The following is a 23,705-nucleotide window of genomic DNA, read 5'->3' as shown; positions in this document are numbered from 1 at the left end:
GGAAACCCTGGAGGTAGAGGGGCAAAGGCAAGATGCTTGCGTCCCAGGGGCCCTGCATGACCTGGAGCAGCATAGGGGCCAAGAGGGTCTGCGCTCTCCCTAAACTGGAGTTTCTCTCCTGCACCATCTTTGGTGGAAGCACAGACAACTGAGGAAAATCTGTACCGGCACAGCCATCCGAACTCCTGCCTCCTAATAAACACCTCTAAGGAAGAGAGCTGAGGAAACACTATCTCTCTCTCTCCCCCCCTCCCTCCGTCCCTCCCTCCCCCCTCGGCCCCCTCACAGTCCTCCCCATTCTTCCCCTCCTCCCCAGCCCCACCCCCATCCTCCCCAGCGCCATTTCTCACTCCTCTACTCCCCTATCTCTCCCTACCCACTTCTGACCCCTCCTCCAGTCCTGCCGCCGGTTAACAAAACCGCTGGTTCCCGCCACACGCACCCGGTAGGGCTCAGGACGCCTTACTGGCGGCGATGGCTGGCTGAATAGCTTCCCAACAGAGAGGCCTGAGGTCCTGAAGGAGCCGGGGGTGCTGGCGACCGCGAGGCCGCTGCTGGGGAGGAGGCTGGCCAGCGTACAGGGGGCGGAGGCGGGGCGCGCCGGGAGGCACCCCTCTCCCGCCCCGCACAGCCCAGGCGGGGCCGCCGCTCCGCCGCAGATCCGGCTCTCACCTTCGGCTCCCGTGACCCCGCGGCGCCTACTTCTGCGGACTCTGCGGGACCCTCCCCGGCAGGCGCTGTGCGCTGGAGAAGGCACAGGGGTGCAGGCATGGCTGCGGGGGCGGCGGCGCGGAAGGCAGAGCCTGTGCTGGAGGCTCCCCCGCAGCAGGAGCAGGTACCGGCCCCGGGGACGCGGGCGTGGGGGACGCCAGGCCAGGGTCCCGGGGCTCACGCTGGTGCCGGGCAGGCTGCACACACTGGTCTCCAAGACCCCGGGCCCCACCGGGGAGAATCGGCCCTGGAAGGACGTGGGGACGGACGGATGACCTTCTGGAAGATGCCACCGCGAGGGGTGCCAGTCCCTCCTCCACTCCCTCCCTCCCACTTCTGTGCGGTCCCTGCTACCTTCCTTTCTTCCTTCTGATCCTCTTCCTTCGCTCCATCCCTCTCCTCGCATCCTTGCACTTTCTCTTCCAGGCTCCCCCCTTCCAATTCCGCCCTCCTTAGTGACCGCCGGTGCCCTCCTCCCTCCTCGGCAGAAGCCCCCAGGGCCCAGGGTCAAGGTCATAAGCACCTAGGGAGGGGAAAGGGTGTGTGCTCCAGGCTCTTGGCTAGACCGCCCTGGTTCTCAAATTCGAGTGTCTTCAGAATCACTCGGAGAACCTGTTACCACGCAGACTGCTGGTCTGTGTCCAGGATTTCTGATTCAAGATGTGTACCCTGATCGTCAGCTTGTCTTGCCTGGTGCTCAACCTAGCCCATTTCTGCTCCTGCTGGCGTCAGTTGCAAACCCAATCTTAATTTATTCTTTATTCATAGGACAATTCTTCTTAGGCTGCATCCAGGTACCAGGAGAGTTTGGGGATGGCGGAGGGTAGGTCTTACCTGGAGGAACCCAAATCCCATCCGTAAAATGAGGACAAAAATAACTCTTAAGGGCAAAAATAACTCTTAAACAACAACAAAAATCACTCATAGAGCGGGTAGGAAGAGATTAGTGTCCCAAAATAGGTTCAGGCAAAGAGCTGTAGGATTTCTGAGAAGGGCTTGCTCCTGACTGCCCTTCTTCTCCTCCAACCCGTGAGGCTGTGGCGTTCGAGCTGGGTTTTGGGGAATGAACAGGATCTGACCTCATGGGCCAGATAATTCTAGATGGAGGGAACAGCAGTACCAAATGGCTTGGAGATTATTTTTAATGTTGGGATGGATGGCCATGGGAAAAGGCAGAGAGAGGGGACTGTCCACTCTGACTGGCAGAAACCTAGGGGTCAGGAATGCTTATAGCAAAAAATAAGGGTGGGCTAGGCTGTGGCGGGACCTGTATACCACAAAATGGGGAAACTTAAAATGAAACTCCATGACTTTCTTGCTGGTTTCAAACCCAGATCATCAAAAGGGAGGTTCTGAATTGATGAATGCATGCCAGGAGGGTCAGCGGATCTAGTCCTGGTGGATTTGCTGCTGATCTTTGCTCTTCCTTAAGGCTGGCATCACTGCCTAGTCTGCTGCCTTCAGGAGGTATAGCCTCTCTGTTGAGGCTGCCCTAGGAGGGACTCACAGCTTTTCCCTTTATCCCCTATGGCAAGACAGTGTGGTCCAGGGCCCAGCAGCCAAGGCATTACCTGCGAGCCTGTTAAAAATGCAGAGTCTCAGTTCTCATGCCAGACCCACTGAATCGAAATCTGCATTTTAGCCAGACCCCAGGCTGATTCATCTGCACATCAAAGTTCAAGAAGTGCTGGTTTCTTGACTTTACTAGAGCTGGGGATAAGAAAGGGAAAATAGAGATAGCTACTGACCAGCCTATTATCTGATAGCTTCCCTTTAGTTTGAACCTCACACTATTTTATTTTCCTTCATCACGCTTATTACTACCTGAAGTACATCTATATGTGTACTTGATTGTCTAAGAACCTCCTTCAGCATGAAAGCTCCAGCAGACAAGCCAGGTGGTCTGCCTTGCTTGCTCCTGTATTTCCAGGATCTAGAACAGTCTCAGCAAATGGCAGGGCCTCAATAAATATTGAATGAATAAATGAACAGTAACATACAACCTTACGATGTGAGACCCTAACTCCAGCGTACCTTACTGGCCAAACACCATCCCCCTATTCCCATCTTCCACCTCCCCAGCTACAACCGCTGGGGTCTTTTGAGCCTGCAACTGGTTAGGTATGTTTGAAACTCCTTAAATTTGAAGTGTGAGAGAGCAGAGAGCATGAGTTTAGGAGTTCGCTCTTCTGCTTGTCTGAGGCTGGCTTTCCAGGCTCGGATCTCTCCTGAGAGCTGAGAGGACCCACCACTTCCCCAAAACTGCTCTCTGCTTTGGGGTAGGCCACACACGGCCCCTCCTCTGCACCCACAGGCATGCAGCCTTGCCTTGTGACATGAATTCCTTACCAATGAATACAGCCCTCTAAACCTAACATTCCTACCTGGCACTCACATGTGGCCCAGGGGCATCACTAGTTTCTGAGTTCATTGTTCTGTCTTTGCCACTTGGGTTAGAAAGATTTTTCTAATAGGTGGATTTTGTGAGGGAAGAGTTGAAAGTGGGGAAATCAGTTTGGAGGCAGCAGTTCAGGTGACAGATGATGAGAGCCAGTTCCAGGTGTGGGGTGGCAGTCTCCAAACACATGGAGTGTGCCATGTGCCAGACATGGGGATTCAGTGTGGGGATGAGGCCAGCCCTGGCCCCCTACAGATTTAGGTAAGTAAATAAGTCATCAACAGTGCAGTCTGGTAACAATGTTCAAGGTGAGTAGATATCCTGGGGGGGGGCCTCACTGAAAGGGTGTCCTGGAGTAAGTGGGATCCAAGGATAAGCAGAAATGAGGCAACCCAGCATGGACGCTGGGAGTGGACGGAGAGCATTCAGGGACAGAAAAGCTCTGCTTGGCTGGAGCAGAGGGTGTGTGCAGGGGCAGTGGAGAGAAGGGAGGCTGAAATGGGATACAGGGTCTTGTGAGCCATGTTGGATTTCAGGCAGAAAGACAATAGGATCAGTCTACCTTTAATGGGAGCACTCCTACTGTCTGAAGAAGGAAGAGAGTGAAGGCAAGGGCCTCAGAGGAGGGGAACACCCTGCATGCTGGCCTCCATCTCATCCTCCCCTAGCCACCCTAGCTAAGGAGTGACAGCCCTTGCCCCCTACTGGTTATTCTTTATCACACATTCTATTTTCTTCATAGAATTTACTTCATTAGGCAGTTGTTTTGTTTGCTTGTTTATTGTGCATCATTTCCTCTAGAACACAAGGTCCTATTCATGAGAACAGGCCCTTTGTCTTTCTCACCCTTGAATGCCAGCTCTTAACCCAGTGGCTGGCACACGGGAGGCACCACTCCATATTTGCTGAATGAATGACAAAATGAATGGCATAGAAGCCATAGGGGTGGAGAGAAGGGGGGGCATGTTTGTGAGGCATTTATAGGCAGGGTCAACAGGAGAGTAGTGGGTTGGAGGTACAGAGTTGGTTAGGGGCAGGGATGATGCCCCAGGCTTTTCTGCTTTGAGCAATTGGATAGATAGAACAGGATGCGGTTAACCAAGAAGGGGGTGGGGGGGACACAAAGTGGGAGCAGCTTGGGGGCAAACAACTTATGTTCATTTTAGGGCAGGTTAATTCACATACCTGAGAGAGAGATTCCCAAGTGGGGCCATGTAGGAGGCATTCAGAAACATCTGGAGCTCACACAGCTTTAGCTAGCCAAAAGAAAGATAAAAGAGATTGATACAAATACAGTGCTGGAACAGGAAAAAAGGACATGGCAACTGATCAGACAAGGAAAGGAATAAAAGAGAGGACAGAGGCAAGCTTACTTTTGTATTGTTCTTTTTAGTGACATATGTTCATGTAGAATATACTTAATGTAAAGAAGTATAAAAAAGAAAGTAAATGCCCAGGATGTATCACCACCCATGGAGCATTCCTGTTAATGTCTTGGGAGCCATTCTTCTGGGCTTTTTTAATTCCATATGTCTCTTTATATAACTTTACATTTACATAAATAGGTTCAGATTATACACAACTGTTTTGAAGCATGCTTTTTCTGTTAACAATATGTCATGAAAATATTTCTATGTTGGTAAATATGAATCTGTGTTATCATTTTATGGCTTACAGATTCTTTTATGTAGATATGCAAAAATATGGGTCTTTTTCATCCATCGGGCTGGGTACTTGGTATTTCATTTTTAGAACAGGTATCTTTCAGTCCTTGGAAATTTTCTTGTATAATTTATTTTATATTTCCTGCATCTGTTATCTTCCTCTGCTTCTAGAAGTCTTGTTTTTTTGGACATGAGGAGATTTCCTGGCCCAATTCTCTGATATTCTTATATTTTCTCTTCTGTTCTCCATCTCTTTGAGTTTTTTTTTAAATTATTTCTGAGTTCTTCAATTTATCTTCAATTCTTCATTTGATTTTTTATTTCTGTCTTCCTATTTTTAATTACTAAGAGCTTTCGGTTGTTTTTCTATATTCTTTAAAGCACAGTGTTCTTGTCATCATGGGTGCAGAACTCTTTCCTGTCTCAAACGTCTTGTGATGTTTGATTGTTCACTTGTATCTAAGGTGAGACAGTACAGCACTGTTAAGTTATTGCTAGCAGGGAAAGCTTGTTGACAGGCAGTCTTCAGTGGAGGGTGACCTGGCTGGGCCTTTTCATAGGGAGAACAAGGACTGTCCATATTTATAGGTCTGTTCTCTTGGCTTAGATTGATTCATTCTGTGTATAAGGGGCATGTCTGGCTACCAGCTAAGTGGGCAAGCCCATGTCTAACATGCCTAGGCCAAGAGCACAAATGGAGGCCCTCATGCCACATGCCTAAGTATTATCAACTGATCTGCTCTCACAGCCCTGCCTGCAGGTCCACCTGTGGCCCGTGTAGCCACATTCTCCCTACCTGTACTGCTGGCTGCAGGCTTGAGTGGTAACAAGGATCTGCTGGGACAGGGAAGATGGAAGTGTCAGTGTACCTGTACTAGTTTCCTAGGGCTACTATAACAACAAAAAATGTATTATCTCACAATTCTGGAGGCCAGGAGTTCAAAATCTAGGTGTCAACAGGGTCATGCTCCCTCCAAAGACTGTAGGGGAGACTTCTTACTTGCCACTTCCAGTCTCCGGTGACTCCAGGTGTTCCTGGCTTGTGGCTGCATCACTCTAGTCCCTGCTTCTGTCTTCACATGGCCATCTACTCTGCCTTGCTACTCTGTGTTGCTGGATGTCAAATCTTCCACTCCTTTCTCTTGTAAGGACACTAGTCATTGGATTTAGGACCTGCCCTAAATCCAGATGATCTCATTCTGAGGTCCTCAATTACATCTGCAAATACCCTGTTGCCAAATAAGATCACATTCACAGGTACTGGGGGTTAGAACTCAAACTATATCTTTTGGGAGGACACAATTCAACCCACTACAGTGCCTAAACCAGGGATGCGGACTGACCTCACTGACTCCCAAGGAAGCTGTGGTAGATAGGATCTCCCACCACACACCTCACTTTTCAGACTTGGGATTTCCAAGCAGTTCCAAGCTGCTCCCAGACTACCTCACTGCAGTTAATTGAGGAGCCTCGTCAGCCAAGATCCCACTTAGATGGTGTGGGAAGGCCAAATTTCAAAACTTTATCTCCAGTTTCCCAGAGCACAGGCTATTCTTTTTCTTCTCCCCAACCTGCCAGTCCCCTGGGGTGTCAGCCCTACATCATCTCTTTCCAATTAAAGTCTACTCACTCAGTCAATTACCAGACTTTCAAAATATTTTCTTAGGAGACAGAAAAGACACTGGGCACAGTGGCTCATGCCTGTAATCCCAGCACTTTGAGAGGCCAAGGCAGGCGGATCACCTGAGGTCAGGAGTTCGAGACAAGCTTGGCCGACATGGTGAAACCCCGTCTCTACTAAAAATAGAAAGATTTAGCCGGACATGGTGTTGGGTGCCTGTAGTCCCAGCTACTCAAGAGGCTAAGGCAGGAGAATCGCTTGAACCCAGGAGGCAGAGGTTGCAGTGAGCTGAGATCACACCATTGCACTCTAGCCTGGAGTCTAGTCTTGCACTCAAGCAAGACTCCACCTCGAAAAGAAAAAAAAAGAGAGAGAGAGAAGATAAAAACACAGTTATTTTGTGTTTTAGGGTTTGAGATGTCTGGGGTCCCCTAAAGCAAGGAGGGCCCCTGCAGCGTGATCTAGAGTTGATGCTGCCAGGGAGGATGGTGCTAGGACTCTCTAGACTCAGATGAGGGCTGCCGGTGTCCTCTGCTCTCCCTCCACATGCCTGGTGCCTCTCTGCCGGTGCCTCTGGTTTAACCACTAGTATTCTGCTAGTGCGGGGGCCTCCAAACCTTAAACTGACTTTCAGTGAACCTTCTTTTACTAACCCCAGTTGCATCCCCCACTTCTAGACACCCCAGGACCCTGCAGTCCACAGCCCTCCTGAGGGTATTTGCACACACATTCTGCTCTGCACTGCCCACATGCTGGTGGGCTTTGGTGTCTTTTGCCCTATGGTGTCCCAGTGTCCCTTTCTGCTGGCCCATCTACTGGTAGTTTCAGAATTGGCTGCTCTGGACTCCTCTAATTCTCTTTGGACTTGGAGGCTTATGTCCTTTTGCTATTGTTCTAGTGGTGTTTGGGGAGGGAGAGGAGGTAAGTGCACTTTTTTTATTTACCGTGTTTCAATAGAAGACCTCATTTTTACTTTTTTTTTTAACACAGTTATTACTAGTGAATTTGAACACCTTTCCGTAAATTGGTCATTTGTATATCTCAATTCGTGAATTTCTCATTCATGTACTTTGCCCTGTTGGACAATCTGTCTCTTTTTGATTAAATTATAAAAGCCCTTTTTACATAGCTTATTAGTTTTTTGCCCCTCACATATGTTATGCTTTCCCCAGTTCAATTTGTCTTTCAAATATTGAGGACTATAATGCATTTTATTTTAAATGTCCTCAAAATCTGTCATTTTTTTAACTTTATAATTTCTGGGCTCTACATTATACTTAAAAATGCCTTTTCTGCTGCAGAATTATAAACATGTTTACCCATGTTTTCTTCTAGTACTTTTAAGATTTTCTTTCTCACATTTAAGAGAGAACAAGGCTTTGGATGAAATAGAAAAGTATAAGTTTAGGCAGTATTTGCACAATGCCAGGACCTTTCTTGGTGATGCCAGGAAAGAAGAAGGGGATGGCACAGGGGATAATACTGGCAACTTCTCAATGGCTCCCTGTCCCCAGGTGATCCCACCAGGTGGATCCCTAATATTCAAATGGAGGTCACAACAGCTGGGCTCAAGTGTTGAGTTCCAAAAATGAAGCAAGCCTCAGGTAATCAAGCTGCGTGAATCTCCTCCTTTCTTCCACAGGTCCCTTTCTGCTAAGTTCTACTTTGGGGGCAAAAACATTGGCTGTCTGCTCTTCTGTGCTCTCCATCAAAGTTACACGATTATGTCTTTCCAATGATTGACCTTAAAGGTTTCAAATGACCAAATGTAGTGGGTCAGCAATAATCTAGAAAAGGTAGTCCATAGGTGGACTCTGTAGGTCATCCAAACGCACAGTTCTGGAGATGATCTCTGTGCTTTCCAGCTCAATTTGTAAGGGCACAAGCCCAGATTACTCCCTTTCCTGGGGTCAGTAATGATGCCTTCATAACAGAAAAATGCAAGAATGCTCCAAATCAGCGGAGCCTCTGGTCAGCTCTGTCTCTGAAACTTTGAACTTGGAAATGATATTTACTCACTGAGATTGGAGATATTTACTCACTGCAGTCATTTAAGATATCAGCAAAACAGATGTTTTTTAGGGATGCTCAGACTCACACTTCATATCCTAGAAGCCAGAGTAGCATGGCCTATTGGGAGACCACTCTCTGTAACTTTGACTGATTTGCCAAAACAGAACCATTGAAATGGAGCCTCACCTGATTCTCTGATCCAGGAACAGGATCAAATATTTAGTAATAGTAACCTGATTATTCTTTTTTGTTTGTTTCGTGTTATTTTAGCCCAAATTATTCAAATACCATGTGACGCTGTTATTTTTCATGGTCTGGGTTTCAACATGGTCTTGGTTTTAACAGAAAAACCAAGAAAACAAGGATGTTTTTTGATAAGGGCCCTTTTTGTGTTTTTCAGATCTCTCATACAAAGCTTTCTGCAGAAGATGCGTGGAAGTAAGTAATTAGTATTTTTTAAGAGTTGTTTTGCTAAAAATTAGATTTTTATCCTAACAGTTGAGAAATTGAATGAAGTCATAATTTTATTTGTAAATTTTCCAGGATAGAGAAGATGGGGTAGGATACACAAATACTATAGACCACAACACATGGATTTCATCTGTTTTCTACAGCATGATCCATAGGAAAAGATCATGCAGTCCCACAAAGCTGGATTAATACATCCTTCAAAATATGGCTGTGTCAAGTTACTATTTATTTTAGGTACAAGATACACTGGTTTTGTTCCTACACCATTGCCCCTGTGTTCTGGTACATACTGTAGGGCCATTAAGCCCTGTGAGCGCCACATGAAGTGAAATAAGAATGAAAAGCTCTTCCTTTTTTGCATTACAGGAGTCAATTTTGGATGCATTCCTCCTCAAAAAAGAAAATACTACATTTGTACACCAATATATACTTTTCAGAGTACTTCAACATAGGCTAACCAATTTGAGATGCATTTTTATAATAGATTAATAATCTCATAAAGCATATTTTGGATCTATGCAAGTCCTATTTTAGACTGATGATGAAGTCACTCATTTATCTATATGCCCTAAGTTCAAAGTCTGTTAATTATATAGAATATTAAAAAGCTATTTTAGATTTGGAGCTGTATAAACCACAACTAAGCACTTGTACTTTTTCATTTTTCTTCCCATTTCTTCAGGGGAACAAGTTTGGTTTTTTGTTTGTTTGTTTAAATGAGCTTCTAGAAATCATTCTTGTCTCCTAAGCTCAGCTTCCAATAGAGAGACTAAGAGCCATGTAATTTTATTCAAGTTGCTTACCTGATATGGATTTCAGCTTCGTCATTTGATAAATGAAGGAGATTCATTCCATCTATGGTAACTTCCAGCACTGACATTCTGAGAATCCCTCTCTAAGAAACTGAACTTCAGCAGGAGTATTTACTGGGCTCTGTGGGCTGATTTCCACACCTTTTCCAGCAGGGGGCACCCTTGGGATTTGGATGAGACCCTTTTCTGAGGCATTCACTGCTCTTTGGAGTAGCTGTAGAAATGCTGGCAGAGGGAGAGAACCCAACCCGCATACCCATCAAGTGCCTTTAAAAGGTCACTATCTCATGGCACAGACTGTTACCCTGCGGTGTTTTCTGGGTGGTACACTAGCTAACTGCATACTGTAACCAGATGTAAGTGGAAACTTTAAGAGATTTTGTGACTGATGGTGCCACACTAGGGATGAAAGATAATGATAACCAGTATTCAGAAAGTAACTGACAGCATTTATAATTTTTCCCCATGTTCACGCATCTTGACCCTGGGCCTCTTTCTCTTTCTCTAGGCTCGTGGTTCTCAATCTTGGCTGCCCCTTAAAATCACATGGGATGCCTGAAAAATTCCTGATGTCACATCCCATCCTGCAAATCTGTATTAATTTGCTAGGAATACCATAACAAAATACCACAGAATAGGTGGCTTAAAAATCAGAAATTTATTTTCTCGCAGTTCTGAAGGCTGAAAGTCCAAGATTAAAGTGCTGGCAGGTTTGATTTGGTATGTTGAAGTACAGGGGACCAGGACATCAGTGTATGAATTTCGAGAGGGTGCAGTTCAGCCCCCTAACACCCGGAAATGGTCATCTAATTGATCTGGATATGGGGGGTTAAGGTTTTTTTTAAAGCTTCCCAGTGATTCCTAACTTACAGACAAGGTCAAGAACCACTGCTCTAGGTTCTCATCGAGGCTACTCCAGAACGTTAAACCAGGTGACAAAGCATTTTGTTGATTTTCTCTACAATTGTGCAAAACTAAGCATCCAACTAAAACAGTAACGTTCAGCCATCACGGGAATGTTTGTGCGTGTCTAAGATAATACTTAAGCCTATTCTTTCTCTATATAATAGTTCTGTAACAATTTATACAACTCATTCAGAAGCTTTCCATTGCCCCGTGGATAATATTCTCTCCTCTGGCATAAGCACCATCTGCAGGGTATCCTTTTACTTGAAATAGTAGCAAATGATTTAAAATTACCAACATTGGACTGTTTTTGACTTTCAAAAATTGACGTTTCATATGATGCAGCTCAATAATTATTCCTCATGTAGATACAAATAAAATAACATGTGCTTTACAGTCTTACAACAACCTTGTCAGTTACAGAAGGATGGTTATTTGAAATTTGCAAATGAGGAAACTGAGGCTCAGAGAGAATAAATGACTTCCCCAAGGTTGTGAGGCAATGAAGTGGCAGATCAGGGACTGGAACCCAGGTCTTCCTGGGGCTCATTAGTTTTTTTAGCCCCATCACTTAACTTAAAAGACAAGGCTGAGGCCAACCACATGGGAAAGCAAAGGAACTGGTTTTGCTAAGAGAGTCAGGCTCCTCCTCCCAGCTGCTCCTTCTCCAGATCTAGGGAAAGGGAAGAAACCAAGAAAAACTTTACAATCAAAACTTACCAACCCTTACATTTGAAATCCCCTGTTGCTTTTTGTGAGCCAACCCTGTTTTTTTTTTTTTGTTTTTTGTTTTTTTGTTTTGTTTTGTTTTGTTTTGTTTTTTTGGCTAAATGCGCAAGGTTGAGGGCTTTTTCAGATGACCTCATTTGCCGGTTCCAGCGTGCAGCAGGAGAGGATGTACAAGATGCACCAGGGCCACGAATCCATGCACGTGGAAATGATCTTGATCTTCCTCTGCATTCTGGTCATTGCCCAGATAGTGCTGGTTCAGTGGAGACAGAGGCATGGTCGATCCTACAATGTGAGTCACCCCCGTAGCTGCTGGGAGCCTGCTCCAGCTTGTATCAGCTTGACTGTTTTTTTCCAGGACACATTATCCCTTGGTTACCACTTTGAAGGAACTGCCTTGGTTTAAGTCAGCGGTTCTCAACCAACTGCAGTTTCACTCCCACGAGACGTTTGGCAATGTCTGGAATCATTTTTGACTGTCAAGACTTGTAGGGGGTGTAGATGGGGTGGGAAGTTGCTACTGGCACCTGGTGGATAGAGGCCAGGGATGCTGGTAAACATCCTCCAATGCACAACAGCTCCCTACAACAAAGATTATCTGGCCTAAAATGTCAATGTTGCCAAGACTGAGAAATCCTAGTGTTTAAGTAAACCAGTTTTCCTTTCATGCATGAACAACTTCTGCCCATAGTCCAGGAAAAGAAGGATTAGGAATAGCCAAAAGAAATGGTTTAGGCTGTCTGCTATGGTTTTAATGTATCCCCCAAAGTTCTTGTGTTGGAGATGTAATCCTCAATGCAACAGTGCTGGGAGGTGGGGCCTAATAAGAGGTGATTTGGCCATAAGGTCTCTGCCCTTGTGAATAGATTAATGCCATTGATTTTGTGGGAGTGGGTTTATTATAAAAATATGAATGTGGGCCCATTTTCTTTCTCAATTTCTCCTGCCCTCTCACCTTCTGCTGTGAGATGACACAGCAAGAAGGCCCTTGCAAGATACAAACCCCTCTGTCTTGTACTTTCCAGCCTCCAGACCATGAGGCAATACATTGCTGTTCATTATAAATTACCCAGTCTGTAGTATTCTGTTATAGCAGCACAAAACAGACTAAGAAAGAAAATTGGTACCAAGAAGTGGGTCTGTTACTATAACAAATGACTGAAAATGGGGAAGCAGCTTTGGAACTGTGTAATTGGGCAGAGGCTGGAAGAGTTTGAGGGAACAAGCTAGAAACAGCTGGTCTTCCTGTAACAATGGAGTATGAAAGACGAGTCTGGTTAGGGCTCAGAGAAAGAAAATAACTATAGAGAAAGGCTGAAACTTTTTAGAGATTACTTAAGTGGTCATAGTCAGAATATTAGTGGAAATATGAACAGTAAAAGCCATTCTCCTGAGGTCTCAGACAGAAATGAGGAACAAGGTATCGGAAACTGAAGTAATGGCCATCCTCATTATAAAGTCACAAAGAACTTGGCTTAACTGTGTCCATGCTGGAGGGCTTTATGGAAGGCAGATTTAAGAGCAATGAACCAGGATAGCTGGTGAAAGAAGTTTCTAAGCAATATATTGAAGGACCTACATGGCTTCTTTTAACTGCATATAGTAAAATGAAAGAAGAGATAAATGATTTACAGATGGAATTTATAAGTAAAAGAGAAGCAATATAAAATTTGCAAAATTCACAGCCTGGCTACGTAAAGAATAAAAAGGTTTGCAAGGGTGCAGCCAAGTGACCCTTTGATAAAGGGGATTAACACAGCCAGAAGGAAGCCAGGTGCAAGTAATCAGGACAACAGGAAAATGACCCTGAAGGCATTTTAGTGACCTTCAAGGCTGCCTGTCTCATCACAGGCCCAGGGCTCCAGGAAAGCAGAATGGTTTGGGGTGACTCCCCAGTGTACTCTACACAGGACCAGTGAGCAGAGCCACCTCAGGACTCTGCTCCTTGAATTCCAGCATCGTTCCCCTTGGCTGCTTCAGCTGTGGCTCCAGGGAGCCCAGGTGCAGCTCAGCCTGCTGCTCTGGAAGGTACCAGCTATAAACTTTGGTGGCGCTACTTCTGTAGGCACATGCTGTGAGGCCATGGCAGCCTCCACTTAGATTTCAAAGGATGTTGCGGACAACTGGAGGGCCTAGGCAAAGACTTGTCTTGGGGTAGAGCTGCCACCGAGAGCGCCTGGGAGGACAATGCCCAGCAGAAGTGTCATGGCCATAGCAGAGTCCTCACTAGGCCTAGAGGAGGCCTTCAGGGTGGGGATGCCCCCAAGTCCTAGAACTATACAACTACCAGGCGTGCAACTCCAGCCCAGGAGAGCTATGGGCATGCAGCATGCAACTCGAGCCTAGGAGATATGGACATGAGATTCCAACCTGTGAGAATTGTGTGGGCTAAGCCTAGCAAAGCCACGGGGGCAAGGCTGTTCCTGAGGCCTCAGGGTTCCAAACCCTACATCAGTATGCCCAGAAAGTAGGACATGGAGTCAAAGAAGATTATCCTCAAGTCTTAGGATTTAGTATTGTTTACCTCGTCGAGTTTTAGACTTGTTTGGGGCCTGTTACTCCTTTCATCTTGCCTATTTCTCCCTTTTGGAATGGGAATGTCTATCCTCTGCCTGACCTAGCATTGTATTTTGGAAGAAGAGAACTTGTTAATTTCATAGGCTCACAGCTAGAGGGGAATTTGCCTCAGGATGAATTATGCCTTGAGTCTCACCCATATCTGATTTAGATGAGACCCTAGACTTTCACCAGAACAAGTTAAGAATTTGGGGCAAATGGGATGGAATGAATATATTTTATGTGTGAGAAAAACATGAATTTGGAGCCAGAGCAGAATGCTGTGGTTCGAGTGTCCCCCAGAGTTCATGTGTTGGAAACATAATACTCAATGCAACAGTGTTGGGAGGTGGGGCCTAATGAGAAGGAATTAGGTCATGAGGGCTCTGCCTTCATGAATGGACTAATGCCTTTATTGCAGGAGTAGGTTCCTTATAAAAGGATAAGTTCAGCCACCTTTTCTCTCTCTCGCTTTCTCTGGCCCTCTTGTCTTATGCCATAAGATGATGCAGCAAGATGGCCCTCATCAGACGCCAGCCATTCAATCTTGGACTTCTGAGCCCCCAGAACTGTGAGAAATAAATTTCTTTTCGTTGTAAATTGCCCAATCTGTCATATTCTAGTATAGCAGCACAAAATGGACTAAGACACTCTAATGTTGTTTCATTAGTAGTAAACTATCTTGGCATTAATGGTTTGCATATCCATGGAAATGTGTTCATGCACACACTGCATTGACCTCAGCAACATGGAGCCAGATTTCATTTTCACAGACCAATCTCATTCAAGCGTGTTCACCACCAGGGCCTGAGAGTCATGCTGTGGGCCTTGTTGGGCATGAGACCTTGCCATCGCAATGTTTACAGCAGTAGTTCTCAATGGTTAGAGCAGGGTGCATCAGAATCATCTAGAGAGCTTGTTAAATCAAGTTCCCAGGTCCTGTCCATAGAGTTTCTGATTCAATAGTGACCCAAGAATTTGCTTGTCTAACAAGTTCCCTCATGGTGCTGGTAATGTTGAGGCTGCCAGTCCTGGAACCACACTTTAAAATCCTCTGGTTTAGATTCAAACATGGACTAAATAGAGAAGTGTTGCAAAGGGAGAAGGTCCTCAGTTAACATTCTACATGGTTCTGGGTCTTGGAATGGCCATTATAGAGTCTGACGGACTCAACTTGCCTGCAACACATGAAGTGTTGACTTAGACCAATATATTATTTTATTATTACCTGTCATAGAATTTATTTCCTATATAGTACAGGGTCTAAAGGATTTCTTTTGTGTTCTGTATTATATTTAAGTTCAGGTAATTTTGAACATTTTCTTTAGAAAGGGGAATCTCATTTTATTGTTTTAAAGCAAATGTATCCATTTTCTGCCATGTCACCGCTGTCTTATCAATTATAATAAACACCCTTTATATTGCACTTGGATAATGTTTTTAAGTGAATGAAACTAGAATCAAACCTCACTAGTACTTCACTCATATCAAAGAAAAGCTATTTAAATATATCTTAACTATGGTTTCCTTATCTGCAAAATGGAAGTATCTAAGATAAAATTTCTAGAGTCCTCATGTAGGAAGAAACCTGGATTCATAAGGAATCAGTTCATAGCCTTATTCATTCTTTCTTTATAATTAATCATTATCTCTGGGTTGATGTGGGGAAAAAAATGTTCTTTTTTCATAGTAACACAGGTGTGGATTTTGCATAAGAAGCCCCCTGACCTTGAAAGGAAACAATGCTCCAGGAGCCCTTGACTCGCACTGTGTCGCACCACTCCTGCAACATTTTCATTTTATGATTTTTTTTTCTTTGAGTTGGAGTTTTGCTCTTGTTGCCCAGGCTGGAGTGCAATGGTGCGATCTCGGCTCACTGCAACCTCCGCCTCCCGGGTTCAAGTGATTCTCCAGCCTCAGCCTCCCAAGTAGTTGGGATTACAGGTGCCTGCCATCACATCTGGCTAATTTTTGTATTTTTTTGTAGAGATGGGGTTTCACCATGTTGGCCAGGCTGTTCTCAAACTCCTAACCTCAGGTGATCCACCCGCCTCGGCCTCCCAAAGTGCTGGGATTACAGATATGAGCCACTGCACCTGGCCAGATTTGATGATTTTTGAGGTGGCATATGCACAAAGACCATCCTTGTCCTGTATTGAAGTACTTTGGCTCTACCTGGCCAAAGACAGACCTGCTTATGCCTCAGAATCCCCTTTAAGGACTTGTGGCCATGGAAGGGTCTGACCGTAGATGACTCAGCTACATTTGACTAGGTGGACACCCTGGACCCTGACCTCTGTTGGTTAGCTGGAGTCATCTGAGTTGTTTCCTGTTGCTAACTGCACAAGCTGTGCTACCTGCAATGCCTCTCCAGGGACTTGCTTTTGACTGCCACCTCCCCTTGATTCCTTTAGTCACCCCACTTTTGCTCTCTAAGGTTGCTATTTCTGTGTCCCTCTGTCACACAGCTTCTATGTTTTATGGCTACCCAGTGGGGCTCTGTAGTCCTAAGGATCACGTTGGAGGTGACCAGGTGCCTGTGATCATACCTCTCATGATGATAATGATCATGGTGATCCTGTCTAGCACTTTGACAAAGCCAGGAGCCTGCATAAAGTCGCCCCCACCATAGTCAAGGACAGATTCAGGTCTCATGGTGCCTTGAGACTGCTGAGTTAGCTCATAGACTTGATTGGTCTCTGAAATATATTCTACGTCTTTGCGCATCAATCTGTCTAATTCTTGGTATCATCCCAAAGGAACAGGTTGAGTAGCCCCATTCCCCTGCATGTCTCTATTGAGGGGCTACTCAATCTGTGACTCAGGATGAGAGGCCAGGCTTTCCCATGCTGCAGCCTTGACTTTGCCCCATGCTTTGCATCCCTTCTTCGGGATTCACCTCCAGAGTGGTCATCAGAGCACAGCCATTTCAGGCACTCTTGGTGATGTTTGCAACCATTTGAGCTGGAAATTGTTCCTAGAGTACCACTAGCTTATTCTAACACTGGTTTCCAGCTTTCTTATACTTGGGTGAACAATAGCAAAAAAACCCATTGCCTAATACATACTGAATTTAAAGTCTTTGGGATGGAATTTGACACACATGTGTGCATAAATGCTGACCTAAATTGCCCTATCATCCAGAGAGAACCTAGCTTTTAATTGTTTTTCTTGGCATGCATAAGACTAGCTACTGAGAGCTTTGAACATGTTTATAAGAACATGTTCACAACATTGCTGGCTCTTTTCTACAAGGGGCTATATAGTGAAATTTATCTCCATGACTTGATATTGTAACCTCTATCAATATTAGTAGCATATTAATATATATTATAATTACTATAATACTCATAATTATACATAAAATTATTATATATAAATTTATATGTAAATTACTATTATTATTACAGCTGTGATAAGTGCTTTCTGTACTTTACCTCAGTTACCTTGAGAGGTAATTATTTTTTATCCCCTTTGTGAAATATAGTTCAGAGCAATTAAAAACCTTGGCCAAAGGCATATAACTAATTAGTTGCAGAGAGGCTAGAATTCAGCCTCACTAGTTATTTGCTTTCATATCAAGAACAAGCTCACTAAATATCTTTGAATTTCAAGTACAGTGACTGATCCATAATAAATGTTCAATACGATTCGTTGACTCCAAAAGCATCCAAGAGATACTGTTTGTATATAACATTTGTGCAAACGTAATCATATACTGTAAAAGCAGTTTGCTAATAAAAGAATCCTTTTCTGGACACTTTTGTAAAGCTAGAGAGAATGCTCAACCATTGACTTACAAAGCAGTACATCTGCTTATCCTGCCTTGCCACCCCTTCTATTCTGCCTCATGCTTTGTTTTTTTTTTTTTTTTTTTTTTGGGACAGTCTCACTCTGTCACCCAGGTGGAGTGCAGTGGTGCGATCTTGGCTCACTGCAACCTCCGCCTCCCAGGTTCAAGAGATCTCCTGCCTCAGCCTCCCAAGTAACTGGGATTATAGGTGCCTGACACTGCGCCCAGCTAATTTTTTTATTTTAATAGAGACAGGGTTTCACTATGTTGGCCAGGCTGGTTTCGAACTCCTGACCTCAGGTGATCCGCCTGCCTTGGCTGGCCTCCCAAAGTGCTGGGATTACAGGCATAAACCACCATGCCCAGCTATTCAGTCTCATGCTTCTTCTGATGACATTTTCCTGGGCTGATTTTGTGAGATATAGTAGGTTGGTGCAAAAGTAATTGTGGTTTTTCCCATTACTTTTAATAGCAAAATTAGCACTTACTTTTGCACCAACCTAATGTGGCAGGATGGTGAAAGGAAAGAGTACTGGCTTAGAAGTAGGAAGATTCTAGCTATTCATTTAACCACAAGGAGCCTTTGTTTCCTGATATTTAAAAATGATGAAATTTTTAAAAATAGGAAGGACTTCTGGTTTCAGCTCCAACATATAAAAAGCTTGGAAGTCAGCACTTTTATCTTACAACAAGAAAAAAACTGGCCAAACTGATTATCAATGGCTTTTCTCAGACTTGTCAGAGAATTGAGGTCACAGGGAAAACCACCATCTCAAAATCTAGAGAGACAGGTGAATGCAGGAAATCATAGCTGAGATCTCCTTCCTGAAAGCAGAAGCGACAATGCCATACATTCAAATGTAGTAACTCTGAAGGATTGCTGGAAGCAGTGCACAAAGTAGTGTGAGAGTGAGAAACTCCTGGGAGCCACAGTCAGGGACCCTACATTTTGTCTAGGTTTTACCTCCAGCTACCCCACCAGGTTCTTATGATGAAAACCTAAGAAGTGCTCTCATGCTTCCAGCAGGGGAGGGGGAAAGTGACCACTTTGAACCAGATCCAGAATGTTCTCCATAACAAGGCCTACCACAGCAAGTGAAAAGATTGATAAGAGCCTCATCCAATATGAGGGGAGAGAAATAACCCAACTCCAGCTTCCTCTAGCCTTCCTGTGTCACCTAAGGGGAAACAAAATAGTTGAGAAACACTTGTAAAGGCCACCCCAGGGACACAGGCCTGAAAGAGACTTAACCATATGATAACAGAATGCTCCCACTACCCTTATACCCTGCCACCACACAACAGGTGTCCAGTGTAATAGCCGAAGGTTAGAGCTGAAAGAGCTGCAAGCCTTAGACTCTATAAAAGAAGGAATGTTTAGGGAAACCCAAAGACAACAGCAGAGACAGAAACAAGGATACTAGTGGAAATTGAAGACTTTGACACCTACAACTACAGCAAACATTAAACACAGCCCAACTCCTAGCCAAATTAATGTGAAACCTCACACTAAAGGTCTGTTTATCTCAGCTTCTATTACTTAATACATCATGTCTGCTTTTCAACCAAATATTACAAGTCATGCTAGTAGGAGAAAAAAAAAAAACACAGTCTGAAGAGACAAAGAACCAGACTTAGTTGTGGCAGAGATTTTGGAATTATCAGACCAGGAATTTAAAATAATTATGGTTAAAAAGTCAAACTCACAGAAGTAGAGTAGAATGGTGGTTACCAGAGGCCATAGGAGGGTGGGTAGATGGGGAAAGGGGAGTTATTGGTAAACAAGTACAAAGTTTTGGTTAGATATGAGGAATAAGTTCTGGTATTCTATTGCACAGCATGGTGACTGTAGTTAACATTAATGTATTGTATGTCCCAAAATAGCTAAGAGAGGATTTTAAATGTTCTCACTGCAAAAAAATGATAAATATTTGAGGTGATAGATATGCTAATTAGCCTGATTTGACCATTTCACAATGTATACATGTACAATAACATCACATTGTACTTCATAAATATATACAATTAATATTTTTCAGTTAAAAATAAAATAAAACTTAGTGATGGCTAATATGCTAAGATCTCTAATGGAAAAAGTAGACAACATCCAAGTATAGATGGGTAATGTAATCAGAGAAGTGGAAACTTACAAAGAACCTTTTAAAATGCTAAAAATAAAACAAACAAAAAAATGGTACCAGAAAGGAAGAATGCCTTGAATGGCCTCATCAATAGATTGGATGAAGCTGAGGAAGGAATCAGTGAACGTGAAGATAATGTCAGTAGAAATGTCCCAAAATGAGATGCAAAGAGAAAAAAAGAGTGAAAAGAAAATAGAACAGAATATCTAAGAACTATGGAACATTTTCAAAAAATATAACATACACATACTGGAATACCAAAAGGAGAAGAAAGAGATAATGGAACTGAAAAAATATTTGAAATAATAATAACCAATAATTTTTCAAGATTAAGGAGACACCAAACCACAAATCTTAGAAACTCAGAGAACACCAAGTAGGGTAAATACCAAGAAATCTGTACCTGGTATATCAAAATCATACTACAGAAAGCCAAAGATGAAGAGAAAACCTTAAAAGCAGCCAGAGAGGGGAAAAAACAAACCATGCAAACAAGAAGAAAGTGAAGTAAAATATTTAAAATATTGAAAGAAAAAATCCCAGCAATCTAGGATTCTATATCCAGAGAAATTCACTTCAAAGTGAAAGAGAAATAAAGACTTTATCAGGCAAACAAAAAATGAGGAATTCATTACCAGTAGTTCTGACCTATAGGAAATGTTTTTTAAAAGTTCTTCAGAAAGAAGTAAAGTCATTTAGGCCAGAAACTCAGATAATCTACATAAAGAAAGAAAGAGTGTCAGAGAAAGAATAAATAGAGATAAAATAAAACTTTTTCTTTCTTTCTTTCTTTTTTTTTCTTTAGAGACGGAGTCTCACTCTGTCGCTGGAGTACAATGGCGTGATCTCAGCTCACTGTACCCGTCGCCTCCCGGGTTCAAGTGATTCTCCTGCCTCAGCTTCCTGAGTAGCTGGGATTACAGGCCCCTGCCCCAACACCCAGCTAATTTTTGTATTTTTAGTAGAGATGGGGTTACACCATGTTGGTCAGGCTGGTCTTAAACTCCTGACCTCATGATCCGCCCACCTTGGCCTCCCAAACAACTGGGATTACACCCATGAGCCACCACGCCCAGCCCTATTTCTTATTCTTAATTTCTCTAATAGATTAATTGTTCAAAGTAAAAATAGGAACAGTGTATTGGGTGATTATGTTACATGGATAACTGCAATGAATGATAGCAGTATTGTAAGAAATGGGAGGGAGGAATTGAGATTTCTGTTATAAGGTACCTATAATACCAATAATGGCGTATAGTGTGATTTGAGAATGGACTTGGATTAGTTATGGATGTATTTTGCAAACAGTAGAGAAACCACTAGAAATAATTGTAAAGGAGCCTAACTGATACAGTAATAGAGGAGAGAAAATGGAATCTCATAAAATACCCAGTTAAAAGCAGAGAAGGCAGAGAGAGAGAGAGAGAGAGAGAGATGCAAGGAAAGTGCAACAAATAGAAAATGGTTACATCCATGGTAGATATTAATCCAACTATATCAATAATCACTTCAAACGTGAATGGTCTAAATATAAAAATTAAAACACAAAGATTATCAGAGTGGATTAATTTTCAAAAACAAGATGCAATTATATGTTGTTACAGATATATCAACAGTAAAGATTTGGAAAAAGATATTCCATACTAACACTAATCAAAAGAAAGCTGGACCAGCTATATTAATTTCAGACAAAGTGGACTTCAGAACAAGGAAAATTGTCAGGGATAAGAAAGGGCATTTGGCTTGGCACAGTGGCTCATAGCTGTAATTTCAGCACTTTGAGAGCCCAAGGTAGGAGGATTGCTTGAGCCAAGAGCTCGAGACCAGCTTGGGCAACAAAGTGACACCCTATCTCTACCAAAAAAAAAAAAAAAAAAATAGCCAGATGTAGCGGTATGCACCTATAGTCCCAGCTACTTGGAGGCTGAGGAGGGAGAATCACTTGAGCCTAGAAGTTCAAAACCAGCTTGGGTAACATGATGAAACCCCATCTCTATAAATAATTTAAAAATTAGCCGGCCATAGTAGCATGCTCCTGTAGTCCCAGCTACTCCAGAGGCTGAGATGAGAAAATTGCTTGAGCCCAGGAGGTCAGTGCTGCAATGAGCCATGATCTCTCCACTGCACTCCAGCCTGGGCAACAGAGTGAGACTCTGCCTGAAAAAAAGAAAGAAAGAAAGAAAGGGCATTACATAATGATAAAAGGGTCAGTTATTCAGGAAGATATTCTTAATATGTATGCATCTAACAAAAGAGCATCAAAATATATGAGACAAAAACTGATAGAACTGCAAAGAGAAATCAACAAATTGACCATTATAGTTAAAGATTTTAATACGTCTCTTCTAGTAGCTGATAGATCAAGCAGGCTTAAAATTGGTAAAGACATAATTGACCTGAAAGTTCCATTCATCAGCTTGCTCTAAATGTCATTTATAGAATACTTCATCCAACAACAACAGAGTATATATTCTTCTTGACATCACATGGAACATTCACCAAAATACACCACATGCTGAACCATAAAAGCCTCCAAAATAAATTTGAATTATACAATCTATGCTCTCAAACCACAATGAATTAAATTAGAAATTAATAACAGAAAGATAGTATGGAAAATTCCAAAATATTTGCAGATTAAATAACACAATACTAAATAACACATGGGTCAAAGAAGAAACTCCAGAGAAATTTTAAAATAATTTAAATGAAAATGAAAATACAGCTTATCAAAATTTCTGGGATGCAGCAAAAGCAGTGCTTAGAGGGAAATTTATAGCACTGAATGCATATATTAGAAAAGAAGAAAGGTCTAAAATCAATAATCTAAGAATCCACCTGAGGAAACTAGAAAAGGAAGAGTAATTCATGCCTACAACAAACAGAAAATAAATAATAGAAATTTTGGCAAAAATCGATGAAATTAAAAATAGGAAATCAGTAGAGGAAACACAATGAAACCAAAAGCTGGTTCTTTGAAAAGATCAATAAATTTAATAAACCTCTAGCCAGACTAACCAAGAAAAAAAAAGAGAGAAAACACAAATTACTAATATTATAAAAGAAAATTGGGCTAGGCTTAGTGACTCACACCTGTCATCCCAGCATTTGGGAGGCTAAGGTGGGAGGATCACTTGAGGCCAAGAGTTCAAGACCAGCCTGGGCAACATAATGAGACCCCATCTCTACAAAAATTTGAAAATTAGCCAGGCATCATAGCACGTGCCTGTAGTCCTAGCTACTCAGGAGGCTAAGGCAAGAGGATTGCTTAAGCCCAGGAGTTAGAGGTTACAGTGAGCTATGATTGTGCCACTGCATTCCAGCCTGGGTCACAGAGTGAGGCCCTGTCTCCCTAAAAAAAAAAAAGAGAAAAGAAAATGAGATCATCATTACTAATCCCATGGATATAAAAAGAAAAGGCTACAAACAATTCTATGCCCACAAATTTGGATAAATTAGATGAAGTGGACTAATTCTTTGAAAGATGCAAACTATACCAAAACTCGCACAAGGAGAAATAGATGAACTGAATAGGCCTATATCATTTTAAAATTTCAATCAATAGTTAATAACCTTCCAAAAAAGGAAGCACCAAGTCCAGATAGTTTCACTGGTGAATTCTACCAAATATTTAAAGAAGAAATGATACCAGTTCTCTACAATCTCTCCCAGAAAATAGAAACAGAGGGAGTACTTGCAAATTCATTCATTGAGGCCAGCATTACCCTCATAAAAAAACCAGAAAGACAAAGTGGGATGACTGTCACTGCCCAATTTCAAGACTTACTATATGAAGACATTACAAGAAAAGGAAATTGTAGACCAAAATCTCTCAAAAACATAAATCCAAAAATCCTCATCAAAATATTAGCAAATCAAATCTAACAATG

The 23,705-nt window shown here is 42.9% G+C and overlaps 1 protein-coding gene across 1 annotated transcript in view; it reads left to right on the top strand.

The window, feature by feature from the left end:
- Positions 1-394: 394 nt before the first annotated feature.
- RNF175 (ring finger protein 175) overlaps positions 395-23,705 on the top strand; it is a 50,033-nt gene continuing 26,722 nt past the window's right edge. Inside the window, exons 1-3 of the mRNA XM_033215530.1 lie at positions 395-835; positions 8,808-8,845; positions 11,476-11,617. Coding sequence (XP_033071421.1) covers positions 770-835; positions 8,808-8,845; positions 11,476-11,617 — 246 coding nt within the window. The 5' untranslated portion in view covers positions 395-769. The remainder of the gene's footprint in view (positions 836-8,807; positions 8,846-11,475; positions 11,618-23,705) is intronic.

The sequence above is a fragment of the Trachypithecus francoisi genome, unplaced genomic scaffold (genome assembly GCF_009764315.1).
Source record: "Trachypithecus francoisi isolate TF-2019V2 unplaced genomic scaffold, Tfra_2.0 Lachesis_group1, whole genome shotgun sequence".
NCBI lineage: Eukaryota > Metazoa > Chordata > Mammalia > Primates > Cercopithecidae > Trachypithecus > Trachypithecus francoisi.
The sequence above is the reverse complement of the archived record's forward strand: the minus strand, read 5'-3'. Positions and strand labels throughout refer to the sequence as shown.